The following is a 15048-nucleotide window of genomic DNA, read 5'->3' as shown; positions in this document are numbered from 1 at the left end:
ACCTAGAATAAATATGTAATATAAAGGTTCACACCTATATACAAGATGTTAAATAATTGACGGAAAATATCAAATCATTCATTGTAAAATAAGTACGATTAAATTTAAACTTAAAATTAAAGAAATTATTATGGAAATTTAACATACGATAAATATTAGTCTTACATACTTGTGAATATTGATTATAAACTTTTTAAATTGTGACTGCTTTTATCATATAGGCTCTTGTTTTTGTACTCTGCAATACTTTATTGCTTATATTAATTGTTTATTTTGTCTTCTTCTTTCTGCTTATCCACAGTACGGTTTTGAACTCCCGACCACGAGCGTTTGCTCATAGGGGTAAATTCTTTAAGTTGTACTTCTGTTTTGTTTAAATATTTGACACATTCATTCTTGTTTGATGTACATTACCGGTCAAAAGTTTTCGATCAGCTATGAAAACAACTAACTTATATACTTTATTTCAATGTACAAACACATCGGAAAAACTAAATAGACCAACAAAATAAATATTTTCTCTCTCTAGCGTTATGATATGATAGAATATTCAAAACGAAATCCCTGTTTTAACCACAAATCCATAGTTGTCATAGGTGATCGAAAACTTTTGACCGGTAGTGTATATAATAGTATTTTAATGTATGTTTGTTTTTATTATATGTAATATGTATTTTTGTAGTTTCTTGATTGTAATAATAAATGTGTGTGATAATAAATAAATAATAAAATAATAATTTGTTGTTCTATAACTACTGAAATATTATTATTTTATGTTCAACGTTCTTTATGTTTCTAAATATAAAATAATTGTATGTTAATAAGGCGCTTTTATTTAATTTTGTAAATCATTTCGCGATCCCCTTCAGCTCTTTACACGACCCCCACAGGGGGGAGTCGCAACCCAAACTTCGGGAATCACTGCTATAGGGCCTACTCGTATGTCACGAAATTGACTCCACCACGTAAGGAAGAGAAGAGAGCTTAGAAAATAATCATTATTTAACAGCATACATGTAGTAGCAGTTAATTAAACTTCATTAAGTATACGATCAAGGCCCACTTCCGGTTTTCGCGGGCGACAGAATCACTGCTGTGAGGGTGTGAGGACGGGGCGGGTCGGGTCGGGACAGGCGTGGTACGCTGTGGCCGCAACCCCTTGCCGGCCAGTGAAAGGTGATGCGGATCGTATAAAAGAGAGACTCGCGCGAGCATCCTTACACAACAGCAGCTCTTCAGCAGGATGGCTCTCGCACAGGTGAGCACACTCTTACCTCTCTTTAGCACAGCGGCAGCGCTTCCTTCACTAACGGTTGCAATTCAGCGATCACTTCACTAACAGCTTATCAAAGGACCTGGGTTCGATCCCCGGAGAAGCTAAAATATTTCAAACACATAAATCACGACTGTAGGATTTTTTCGAATAGTTACAATTTCCTTATTTTCATTCCACCATAGCTCACTTATGTCCCGCGCCGTGGCGTCGTGGTCTAAGGCATCCTGCCTAGAACTCGCGTTACGGAATGCGCGCTGGTTCGAATCCTCATGGGAGAAGAAATTTTCTCATTAAATTTCGGCCAGTGTATGGGACAGGTGCCCTAGGGGAGCTACGATAGGTAGCGAAATCCGGTTGCGAAAGCCAGCTATAACGGCTGGAATCATCGTGCTAACTACACGATACCTCCATTCTGGTTGGATGATCGTCCACCTCTGCTTCGGCATGTGGGCGTGAAGCCAGCAGCCGGCTGGTCGGTCTTGGCCCTTCATGGGCTATAGCGCCACGGATTATTATTATTATTATTATTATTATTATTATTATTATTATTATTATTATTATTATTATTATATATAGCTCACTTATCACTAGAGCTAGGAAGTTCGTACCAAAACACAGTTTTCAGTCTGAGTCCAGCCACGGATATAGGTCACACCGGCTCTATAGCACTAGCTGTCTTCTGTGTATACTATACTGTGTTCACATAACCTCACAGTATAAACGTAAGTGTGGATGAATGACTTTCGTAACTACTTCACAGCAATATGCACAGTTGAGAAGCAGTTTCAATACGTGCTAACGTTTGCAGCGGAGTTGTGCAGTTTAGTGAGCATGGAAAAATTTAAATCTTACAATCACACGAAGTTGAATGGAATACGTCAAGACTTGCTGGTAACCATTTATCAAGAAATAGGGGGAAAATGTTACTGGAATTCTGTAGTCTGGAAATATAATCTACAATACGAATATTACTTCAGGAACACTGTGCTACGAAATATATAGACTATACACACACACACACACGTACGCACGCACACACGCTCAAACATATATGGAATACTTTTCTTTGCATGGTAAATATAATAACGAAGAGAAACATTCTATTTCAAAATGTGAATAAAGTAGATATAATTTTATCTTTCTAGACTTATGTATAATGTTAGTATATTTCAATATTCTTTCAAACAATTGCTACAAGAATAACACTGCTGCAGTTCAGAAAATATATAAATGATTGATGCCGCGAGATGAGAAAGAATAATTATTGTTCGAATATAATACTAATCCGAAGAAGTCAATAGTCATCAAAACAAAAATGAAAAGTGTTCTTGAAACGAATTATGGGGTTAATGTGACATCCCACTGTTAGATTCACAAAGCTATTGTTCACTTGATAATACAATAAGGAATACTGTATTATACTTAAAATTTGCTCCAGTTGCGTCTAGTGACGTAGAACTAACATTTTCCAGGTACAAATGCTTTTTTCTGAACACAGAGTATTTTTTGGTAAACTGAAAATGTACATTATTATTAATTGTAACAAGCCAAGATACATAAAATTATGCAATTTGTTTGTTCCTGCATGTACTGTATATGGGTGAATTATTTTATACTGAAAATTATGAAGATTCTAAATGCAATTATCTTTTTTATACAATAGGCCTATTATTTATTCATTCTGTTTCTTATTCTGAGGTTATGGGTTATTGATACAAAGACAAGTTTGGTTACCACCTGACTGCACATGTTTGTTGTACAGGTTTCTTGACGTTGAGAGTTGCGTTACTACTGTTCATTCGGTAGATATGTACAGTCCAAGCTCACACAACTTAACAGTTTCGGTACGAATTTCCTACCTTTGCTTATTACCATACCGTCTCAATTCTATAGTTTAAAATCTCAATTGAAGGAAAACTAGGGATAGGCCAATACCTAGAGACCCTGGTTTCAAGCATGGATAAAGGTGGGATATTTCATTTCTTCATAATTTCCAGAACAACTCCGGTATCTACTACACAACTGAGAATCGGATCTTCCGGTAGTGAAATACGATCAAAGCTTGGTACTCATAATATAGCTTCTTTAAGTGCTGACATCAAGAAAGTCAGGGATCTCTACATCCCTGACTGCCTTGTGCCTCCATGGCATATAGGCAGACACCTCTACCTATTTACTGTTGAAGGGCCAACACCCGTGGTTTCATCCGTCGGTAGACACTGTAAACTGTATAGTAGATCCTGTTGCAACTGTGAGATAGCTCATACTGCCATCATTTTCTTATGAGGCCTATAATTTTAGCACAATTTCTACAAAAATTAGAAGACTTACTATTCAATAGCGTCACTGTGATCATTTCCAGATTTTACTCTTGATAAAAACAGCAAGAAGAGTTTTAAATTATAGCGAGATAAATTCCACATGATATAATCATACAATGGTACCTACTAGAGATGAACAAAACTAACTGCCGCTCTCGCTCGCTGTGTTCGTTGCATTTGTCTTTCGAGTCTCGTCTCGTCATTCTCGTGCGCTCCGAGTCTCGATCATCATTCTCGAAATAGCATTTGGTCGGCGTGGAAAAATTTCGTAACTTTGAATAACTTACATAACTGAAATAAATAACATTATAAATGTTTAAATGAGACAAAAAGACAAATCAGAACAGTATCTTAGTTATCAAAATGTTCTGGTTCTATTTTATGATATTACCTATGGTTACATAAATAGAAAAAAATTCTCAAATAAATTTGAATTTCTAAGAAACATAAAACATAACGTTAATATTTTTTTTACTTTTGATTGTACACTTGATCTCAAACGTACAGAAAGAAAATTCCTAGCCTTTTAATAAGGGCCTAGTAATTAAATAAAGATTGGGGAATAGATTATTATACACTAAAAGGTAGAGCTGATGTTTCAAATAGGCTACTTGATTGTTTATATAGCAGTTGCCAAAGTAGATAAAAGTTCAGTCTGGTATAAACAACTGTGGCGATTCAAGGCTGCTTGACGTTCGAGATTTCGGGAGTGATCAACTCTCGATGTCTTGGAACACTCACAAGCAGTCTTTACGTCAAAGACACGACATATAGCCTACAACATTGTCGTGCGGGTTTTCGGCTTTGCAGGCGCTGTTAATCTTGCTTTCTCGATCGCTGTTCAACACTAGTACCTACATAAAATCACTTTTAGAGATGCTGAAAAGCGGGAGTAATGCGGGAACCATGGCACGCACGCACGCATGCACACACATACACATAAAATAGAGAATATTACGAGATTGTCTTCAGACGAATATTGTAACACATTTTTCTATTTTCACTCGTGAGGCTCCTGTCATTTATGCCTACTCCAAATTCTGAACACCTTTTAAATCTCTGAAACTTCGCTGAAAATAAGATTTAAAAAAAAAATAAAAACATTAATAATCAGATTATATAAAAAGAGACCACATAAAAATGAAATATGATTGCTATTTTGTTTTCCAATCATTTTAACAGCAGGGATTACAGCTCAAAACCTCAAACTATTTAGAGTTCGATATATTCCCAGGGAACTTCGGCAAATTTTAGTTTTAGTTATGATATAACATACTTTGAAATAGATGTGTCTAGATGAAAAATATTTTTCACAAAGTTTCACCGATTTCAAAAGCACCCAGAACTACAATAATCTTGTACATGTAATCAACTTTTCTAAATTCGGAGTCAATATACATCAAAATAACAATAATAAATACTTCAAGCATAGTTGTAACCTAGAGTTCCTGAATAATCTAGATAAAATTTCTACCAAAGAGCAACCAGATTTGGTATTTTAAATTTAAGACTGGCAATAATATCAATAGCACTACGATTATCATATTACAAACACATGTAAGTGCAATTGGATATTATGAAAATAATAAAGACGTTCTTAAATAACATCAAATGGAGATTCTAGCATTGCTAACGACATTAAATACAACAAATTTTCCATTTTAAAAATGACAGAACGAGGTAGGTATCCAAAGTTTGAAAAAAATAATTTGTAGCGAAAAATAACTTAAGATCTGTGAATCTTCTTTAGTATTTATAAAAAAAGTCCACGTAGGCGATAAAAAAAAAGTAAAATTATCCAATCAATATATGAAAACAGAACAGGCACAAAAACCTATTACATCCTCAGAAAATCCCAGCAATAATGTTCTCTGTTCAAAGCGATCTGAAACTACTGACAAGGTCTGAAAGTGTATAAGAGAACCACACGAAGAATTGGCGTTACAGACTGTATAGATATTAGCATGAGGAATAACAATACTATGGCTTGACTCTGTGCCAAAAGCTGAGTTGCTGTATGTGAAAGAGGACACCACATTCATTCTACTTCCTGATGTCATTTACAAGGAAAATAAGTCAAGATTTCTCAAACTGCTAAACATCGTAGCTCTCCAAAAATCTGCTAAATGTAAGCAAAACGCAAGCTATAGGCATTATTAGGAATAGAAACTAAAACAGCGAAATAACAATTATGTTTATAATATTCAGGAAGCTAATACATTTTCTAAGACCATTACCGCATCTTAGCATTAAATGTAATATTTGTCCCAAGAAAATTTCGGATCTCCCGAAGAGCACGATACGGCCAAGTCATTCTATGACGTCAATCTATTCTCGTATACATATATCCTGTATAACTATATGGTAGTACTTTCTGCATACCAGTGCAAAATGTGTACATTATAACAAAGTTCAATTCACTTCTGTTAAATGTAAATATACAGAAACAAATGGTCGAAGAATTTTAATAACATAGGAACTATACGTAATTGAAAAGGGATTTAGCGATATTTCATATATTGAAAGCATAATTACATTACTTTTACAAATGAACTTAAAGATGTGTACAAAGTTATTAGGCCTAATATAATTTTAAAATTAGAAAAAAATAGTGTCTAATGTTAAGAGACCGAACACTACATGTCACAAACAATTTAAAGTGTGATTTAAGGTTGATGACAGAGAGAAAACATTAATCTGTAAAGAGTAGATCATCCTCTTCAATTTACAACCGCTTTGCACCTCGTGGGCATGAAGAAATTAACCTGATTCCATTAACGTAAAAGCAAATTGTTAAGTTGTTCAAGAGTAAGGACATCGTCGAAGTAACATTGAACCCTTCTCTGAAGCGAATTCCACACGTGCTCAATAAGATTCAAGTCAGGAGAATGTGCTGGCCAAAACAATACTTGAATTCCTTCGGCATTAAGTCAATCCTCAACACAACTAGCAACATGCGGACGGGCGTTATTATAGGTCTACATCTTCATGCATGAACCCTTCACCAACACCTCCTGCAAATGGAAGAACTGTTGATTGTAGCATTGTATCCACATGTCTATGCACGTAACGGGCCTTAGATGAAAATGACATCGGTTTCTTCATCAAGCATAACTTCAGCTCATCTCATAAACTTTATAACAGATTTCATTAAATTTAACACACTCAGACTCGCTGACATTAATACTGAATCTAAATACCCAACAAAAGACGAACTTGTTGATATATTCGTCTTCATGGCAATACTAAGGTATCACCGGCGTAGCTGAGGCGATAGCGCGTTTGATTGCTGGTTACGCTCGGGCGTGGATTCGGTTCCCGCTTGGGCTGATTACCTGGCTGGGTTTCTTCTGAGGTTTTCCCCAACCGTTATCACCAATTTCATCGACGCTAAATAACCCAGTAGTTCATATAACATCGTTAAATAATCAAGTAAAAAACGATAAGGTAACTTGATTGTAACAATTTACAAAATCATATTAACCAATCTCATCAAAATTTTAAAATACGGCTAAAATAAAAAAGGCATCCCTAAGATATTTAGTTGTGTTCATTTTCAAATACAATGGTTGTTAAAAACTTCTACTGTTATATTCCAGAAAAGAGATATAGCCTAACAATGTGCAGAGTTGTGATATCACAGTTGGTCAACGTGGTACGTTTCTTCAGAATCAAGCACCTATCGGAGTGTCTAAATGAAATCTATCTTGTAAAATTCAAGTTCTTTGGAAAAAATCTGCACAATTTTAGGCACTGATTCTCCTATAGGGCCTAGAGTTTGTATTCTGTGCTATTAGCTTAAACATTTGTGAAAACCTATATTCTCTTAGTCTATATTCATTCTTAGCAAACATTTTTTCATGACCATTATTTCTCGATTAAAAAATACGCAAATCATAGATCATCTAATGAATAACGCATCGCAGAAAAATATAGCTCTACTTGAAGCACATCCGGTGAGATAACAGTAGAGGAAGCACCTTTTTTTAAGAGTAATTAAACTTTATTTCACAGCTATTTCAATCCCATTATTACGTCTTCTGTGAAAAAACCGTAACCATTAATAGTAATATATTCCCGAATTTCTCCACAATACCGTGGTTCTCCATTATGTCCACAGGGGACACGTTTCCCACGGGTGATACACGGATAGGTGCCAAGTCTATAGCGGTACGTAGGATATATGCGAAGTGGTTCTGAAGGATTAATTAGGATTGGGAAGGAGGCGAGTAGTGGCCCTTTGGATAGGCTCTATCACAGCATTCGAAGAAAAGACCTTGGCAAATCTGAATACGAGGCGGGAACGATAACCATTACTTCATCGTGCTCAGTATTAATAATAATAATAATAATAATAATAATAATATAATAGTCATCGACATAGCTCAGTCGGCTAAGACGCTTGCCTGCGCTGAGAAGCGGGTTCGATCCCCGCTCGGGCTGATTACCTGGTTGGGTTTCTCCGAGATTTTTCTCAACCGTAAGGTGAATGTCAGGTAATGTATGGCGAATTCTCGGCCTCATCTCGCCAAATATCATGTAGCTATCACCAATCCCATCGACGCTAAATAACCTAGTTGATACAGCGTCGTTAAATAACCAAATAATAATAATAACAATAATGCCTATTATTATTATTACTACCATTATTATTATTATTATTATTATTATTATTATTATTATTATTATTGCACGAATACATCATAATAAACAATTTCCTAAATGTAATATGCAGGTTATTAATTACAAAACCCTTTTTATCACATTTATCGTGCAACAAAGGGAAGTTAAGATAATATTTACTAGATGAACAACTTTGAATATACTAATAAGGCCAACGCATCTGTGCATACTATTTCATGATATTAATTCTTCCTGCAACGTAATATATTTGGTCATCCGGAATAAGAAAATATTTCCATATTTTCTAAAAGAAAACTAATATATTTTCTTCGGCTCTGTCCGCCTGTAAATCACAACTGTAATTACAGTGTTTATATCAGCAGTGTACGTAGCAATTTAATATGTTGTGAAGCACAATTCCATACGTCATACCATGTAGCAGAAGTTAGATTCATTCGACTATCCTTATTTTTCGTCATAATCTCTTAAGAGGAGTTTACGTTAAACTTGGTCTTGTCCAATAAAAATGTTTTAAACCTCAGTGAAACATATATTCAACAAATCCAAAACTTCTGTGTAAGACAATATTTTGATAACTAAAAGAAAGTAGTTGATTCGGAATCTTCGATCTCCTGTGCAAGAGTAAATGGCGCAGAATGTATTGAGACATGAGGCACGCACAAAAGTTGTGTTCTGAAAGCTAATTCACTTCCAGTCATTGTTACGCCTATATTAATTAATGTGGAATTTAACTTTCCGTTGAGTAGTTAAGTGTTTATTTTCTCACAATGGACTGGTCCATGTAAAGCAGCGTTTTTCAACATGTGGCACATTAAAGTTGTAATTTAAAATTCCGCGCCACACTCATATAATCCAAACTAGCGGCTCCTAACTAGGGAGGATTTTATTTCCTAAAAATAAGTAAAATACGATATTTTTTAAAGTTGGTGCACAGTGACACTTGTGACCGAAAGATCGCAGTTTGGGTTTTCCTCGGGGCTCTCCCGTTTACCCAAATTAGGTATCTACGTTAATCCGTTAACATTTCTGCATTCTCCGAAAGCCGGCTAGCGACGCACGGAGGCGGCTGGCCTAGGAACATGTGGATTTCCATACTAGAAACTTGGGTACGCAGCGAACCTCAGTGTAGTCAGCCGGTGTGAGTTTTAGAATGCGCTTGCGTTAGCGCAATAGATCTAATATGGTCGCAGTGATGGGTCGTTGTTATCCTGCCCTTAAATTCAAATTCAGTTCAATTAAAGGTTGGTACGGTATTTTAACTTGACTGATATGACAACCCTGGCGCCGCGTGTCATTCTCGTCTCTGCCGCTCGCACACCTACACACCATCTATTATATACAGTCACGAAGCTTGAGTTGTGAGGGTGCTAGGAACAATAGCCTGTGCTGGTACTATTTCGCATTGTCTGTAATGAGGCAATATTAGCGATCCTAGTGGTTAGCAACTATCTATGGATGCATATTTACTATGTATTGAGCTTCGTGACTGTACATACTAGACTGTGCCTACCCTGTGTTTACTGAATGTTGACTTGTGCGGTTTTCGCTGAAAGTTGACTCGCAGTCTTAAGGCTCATTCACAATGAAAATTAAACATAACGTAAGCGTTAAGTTAGAAATGTAAACGTTACGGTAAAATCAAGAGCATTCACAATGGGAACATAAACATAACCGCAAAGATACTTGGTAATCATGGAAACATAACGACGCCATTTCCTCATATTCTGTCGTATACTTCAGAGCTCCACGACTGTGTACTGTTTGCAAATCATGTAAGCATAAGCATGAAAGTTTGAAGTTTGCAGACTTTCATGTTAACGTCTTACGGCAATGTTTATGTGAATCATTGTGAAGACCCCACTTCGTAGCCTGGGCGCAAACTTGTGTGTTTATGTTACGGTTATGTTTAATTTTCATTGTGAATGAGCTTTTAATCTCGGTAAATTATGAATCGTTAAGGAAGGTAATATAACCATGTCTTCTTCTACAACGCCAGATACGATCAGAAAATTCAGAGTAGCTACGTCATTTCTGCAGTCCTTGGGAAAAGTGACATAAGTCAGTTTCCACAAACCTTTTTTGATAATTTATTGACAACTTACACTGGTTTATGTCGATTTGATTTTTTTTCTGTATGAATTATTGTAATGGGAGGAATACTTATGTATTTTTTTCCAAGCGAGCAGATGTTCCGTAAGTTGTCAATAAATTATCAAAAAAGGTTTGTGGAAACTGACTTGTGTCACTTTTCCCGAGCACTACAGATTTAACAGTCATAAAAGTGTAAATATCAAAATCTATTTTACCTACTTTTAAGAAAGACACGATAACTACAAGAAAAGAGACATCGGTTCATGCAGACGAGAAACAAGTATGCATTTTCTCAATCGGAAATCGAAATCGTAACCTCTTGAGTGATAAATATACACGCTACCATTGGCCAAATTAAAAGACATTCTGCTAACATATTATAAACGAATTTCATATTTAAAAAGTCCTAGTGTAGTTTACTCCGTGAGCGGTCGACAACTTCTCCAACTCTATAGTTATGTGTGCCATCTAACATCCAGGCGGAATTATGAATACAGCAGTGGCTCAATTATTATCCAGCTATAGAGAACGAAAGCAATGACAGTGAAAATTGTCGGATAATTGATTACTGTATTTACATTTTTTATATATTTCAGAAATGCATTGTTTGGATATATCTTTAGTAATAAAACAAAAAGCACAAGCATCTAATTTAGTCGAATATCAATACATTACCATAACACTATCATTTATTAAAATATTTTCTTGTGTACAGTAGGCTACATTCGTTATTCATAAAGGGTTATATTTTATGAAATGTTTCAGCATCTTCTAAACAGTAACTTATATCAGTACGGAGTGAGTAGGTGTACTTTCTGCTACAAGATCCTTGTAGTTCTCTGAAAGAGCCGCATCTATAGATTGATGGATCTCTATACTTTCATCATTTTCATTGTCCTCTGCATTTTGCCGATTAGTCACTAACTTCACTATATTTGACAACTAAGGGCCATATTCATAAACGAGACTTTGGATGAAGACTTTCCAAAGTCGACTTTCGTAGTGAAGTTTAAGTTTGTTGAAAGTCCTATTCATAGACAATACTTCTGAGACTTTGACTTTACTTTGGTAAGTCGAGATTTGACGATCTTGTTCTAATGTTGGCAATCACAATCATTGCTTTCTAAAGGAATTAAATTAATAGACAGTTGAAATAGAGTAGGCATTGCCACAATCAGAGACACCTTTTGAGACACAAATCAATGAAAAAATTGAACATCGGTATATGTTAAGCGATTGTTAGCCGTTCTTGCAGCTTTACATAAGAATAATTATTCGTGGGCTTAGTGTGAAACTAACGTAAGTAAAAAAAATTGATATTTTTAGACCTTTACACCAATAGATAATAATTCGTTCTTCTACTTGGTCACAAAAAATCGTAACTCAGTTCCAAACAGTCTTGTACTCGTATATAATACAATAAAATTCGTAACAACAAAACATGGTGGTATAGTTCATCTGAAATAATATTGCCTGCTAAGAATTATGTTGTGAATAAAACATCGATTGTAATTACATTAGGTTCACATTAAGCCCTCGAATTGTTTCATTACAAAATAATTTTATTCTGAAAATATGGAAGATAAGAAGATGCCACTAATGTCAGACTACTTAAAAATTAATTGAAATCAATATTCAGAAAACATTATTATGACGACCGCAGGATTAAAAATTAACTGTATATCCAACTGTATAACATATTCTCTATAGAATTAAACAGTCAAATCAATATTAAGCCATCAATTAATTACCTGTAGCGTAAAATCGCGATGAAATAAGAAATTCAATTATTGGTGGAACAGATAATCCTCTTTGATTATTATTGATCAATGAATGTTGAAACATGACAAGGATATCTAGTACTGTCTGTTTATCAAATCTGTACCTTGATTTAAATTTAGTATCTATATCTAATAATACGCTAAGAAACATAAACAGCTTTAATAATCCCCTACATGTCCTCAATATTCTCGAAAAATTTAACAATTATCGAAATATCAGCCATTTTTCTTATGTCCACGAACGAAAGTCAAAGTCAAAGTCTAGATTTTCGGCGACTTCGAAGTAAAGTCACGATTGAAGTTTACTTTCGTCGAAGTGTCGACTGTGGAATGGTGACTTTGTACTTTCCAAAGTCAACTTTGGTCCAAAGTCTTGTCTATGAATACGCCCTAAGCTATCCATACCTCTATGTCGCCATTTTATGGTTATGTGTGTCCTTGTTTAAAAAATCTTATAAAACTGCCACATAATATCTATTTCTTCTTAAAAATAGTTGCTACCTTCCGTTACTAAAGGAGTCCCGTTTAATGTTTTTGTTTCAGCTTGTTTTCCTCGCCGGTATCGTGGCAGTCGCCAAGGCAGGAGTGGTCGGCGCTCCAGCCGTATACTCTCATGGAGCCCCTCTAGCCTATGCCGGCGCTGCATTCGGGGCCGGCCCCCTCGCCTACGCCGCTCCTGCCGTCGCTAAGGTCGCAGCCCCCGTCTCCTACGCCGCCCCCGCCTTCGCCAAGGTCGCCGCCGTAGACACCGACTATGACCCCAACCCCCAGTACAGCTACGCCTACGACATCCAGGACGCTCTGACCGGTGACTCCAAGGGACAGCACGAGACCCGCAGCGGAGACGTGGTGCAGGGAGCCTACAGCCTGGTGGACCCCGACGGCACCCGCCGCACCGTTGAGTACACCGCCGACCCCGTCAATGGATTCAACGCCGTCGTACACAGGGAGCCTCTTGGTGGCGTCGCCAAGGTTGCCGCTCCCGTCGCATACGCCGCCCCCGCTGCATATGCCGCTCCTGCCATCGCTAAGGTCGCCGCTCCTCTCGCTTACGCCGCACCTGGGTTCGCTAAGGTAGCCGCCCCCGGTTTCGGTTACGGAGGCTTTGCTAAGGCTTACCATGGTTAACACCGGACACTTCGCATTTCGTCATTTAAATAGCTTTTAACATATCCCGCCTGCATATCGTTCCTACTCGCCATATTATTTGTAATACTTAAACGACAATAAATGTCATTTGTATAAAAAGTGATTTTTATTTCTTCATGCAACTCATACAGTTCCCCATCACTTTCCTAAACGGTAAATGACAGATTGAAGTTCCATAGACAAAAAATTCAACGGTTTTACGGCACTTTAAGAGGAAAATAATAACTCCATTATTTTCCCGACCAGAGGCATTAATAAGTCCTATAATTCTACTTCATGAAGCTGCGGCCTTGAAATACAGCAGCCATAACACATCACGACGAGTTATTTGAGGTTTTAGATCATTTTTCTATCAATCTATATAATAAAGATTGTCTTGCTATGAGAATTTTGTTGTCACGTTCTGAAAACAAATATAGGCCTACATTCACGTAACGCTAGTGATTTTCGATTTCTATTCGTAGAATAGAAAACTTCCGGCTGACATGTATTTCGCAAAATTTTTATGGTACCTGGTGTACAGTGAAACACAGGAACATTAAAAAATACTTTTATATTTCACATAATCCGTCTGATACAGTCTTAATTTTTGTAACAAACAGAACAAATGCTGCAGAATTATATATTTCACTCTGACATTATATGAAGTTAGAGAGAAAGTAAAGCGATGTTGCAAAAAAAATAGATTAAGAGATTTTTACAAAAATATATCTTTATTATTATTATTATTATTATTATTATTATTATTATTATTATTATTAATTCGATATTCTCTAATAGACCGTAAATTGTCTGTTAATTTTCTGAGTTTCACCACATTAATTAGCAGATGAAACCATGGAGTTACAAGGAAAAATAGATTGCGTAACAGAAATTAATTAGTATAATATATCATAGAGAATTCTTTCTACTTTTCGTTTATTTTTACACCATCTGCCCACAGGGTTAAACAAGTAGCAGAAAGCCCTTCTTTCTTGAAGGATTGCCTGTCGCTAGTTGTAAACCTCTTTTTTACTGGTTAGTTGTAAACTTACACGTGAGAAAATTTGCACAGAAGTAAGAACTCATAACGGTCAGGGTCAAATGAAAAGGAAAGGAATATGGTCAGAGTCTCATAATAATATTATATATATATTGGAAATTATTATAATATGCATATAGCTATCAAATGCCAATTTTCAAATTTCATTCACACAACATCATACCATACAATTACTTAAACCGTATGGAGTTTATAAATGAAATCAAATATGTCCAATCCAAAAAAGATAGTTTATTTCATATTTAGAAGCATAGAAAATTATGTCATTTAGAATGCTAATAATATTTCATGAAAAATAACTACAAACGGTTATATCATTCGCAACACGATTAAAGAATTTAATTATATCGAAAAACGTAAAACGTATATTGACAAATCTTGTGTCAACTTTGTAACACGTTTTATTGTTTATTACCAGCTGGGTATATATTCCAGCAAAATGGGCACCGCTCTACAACAAAATCATACTAAGGAATCACATCACTCACAAAGTTTGGGGAGATACATTAATTGAGAAGAACATAATGTGTACGCTTCCAGATCATCACACTCACCCACTTGTTTTCTTCTCGTGTGGGATTACACCTACGTAAAAAAAAGTGTCTGCCAACCAATTAAAAGATGGAATAGATAACAATTTATGGTGAAGTCCAACCAACATGCAATACAATGCTGTGGACTGAGTCCGAATATATCGTTTAGTATTTATATGTACCCTAGACAGCATGAAATAACGATATTAAA

The 15048-nt window shown here is 35.9% G+C and overlaps 2 protein-coding genes across 3 annotated transcripts in view; one reads left to right on the top strand and one right to left on the bottom strand.

The window, feature by feature from the left end:
• The window catches only part of LOC138709386 (neurobeachin-like protein 1), a 686489-nt gene that overhangs the window by 367559 nt on the left and 303882 nt on the right, over positions 1–15048 (bottom strand). The gene's annotated exons all lie outside the window — the stretch shown is intronic.
• Positions 1149–13361, top strand: LOC138709400 (cuticle protein 21-like). Its single transcript, XM_069840139.1, has 2 exons — positions 1149–1258; positions 12657–13361. The coding sequence occupies exons 1-2, from the start codon at positions 1244–1246 to the stop codon at positions 13239–13241; spliced, it is 600 nt and encodes a 199-aa protein (XP_069696240.1). The 5' UTR covers positions 1149–1243; the 3' UTR covers positions 13242–13361.

The sequence above is a fragment of the Periplaneta americana genome, chromosome 11 (assembly GCF_040183065.1).
Source record: "Periplaneta americana isolate PAMFEO1 chromosome 11, P.americana_PAMFEO1_priV1, whole genome shotgun sequence".
In the NCBI taxonomy this organism is placed as follows: domain Eukaryota; kingdom Metazoa; phylum Arthropoda; class Insecta; order Blattodea; family Blattidae; genus Periplaneta; species Periplaneta americana.
Note: the sequence above shows the minus strand (reverse complement) of the source record. Positions and strands in the feature narration are given on the sequence as shown.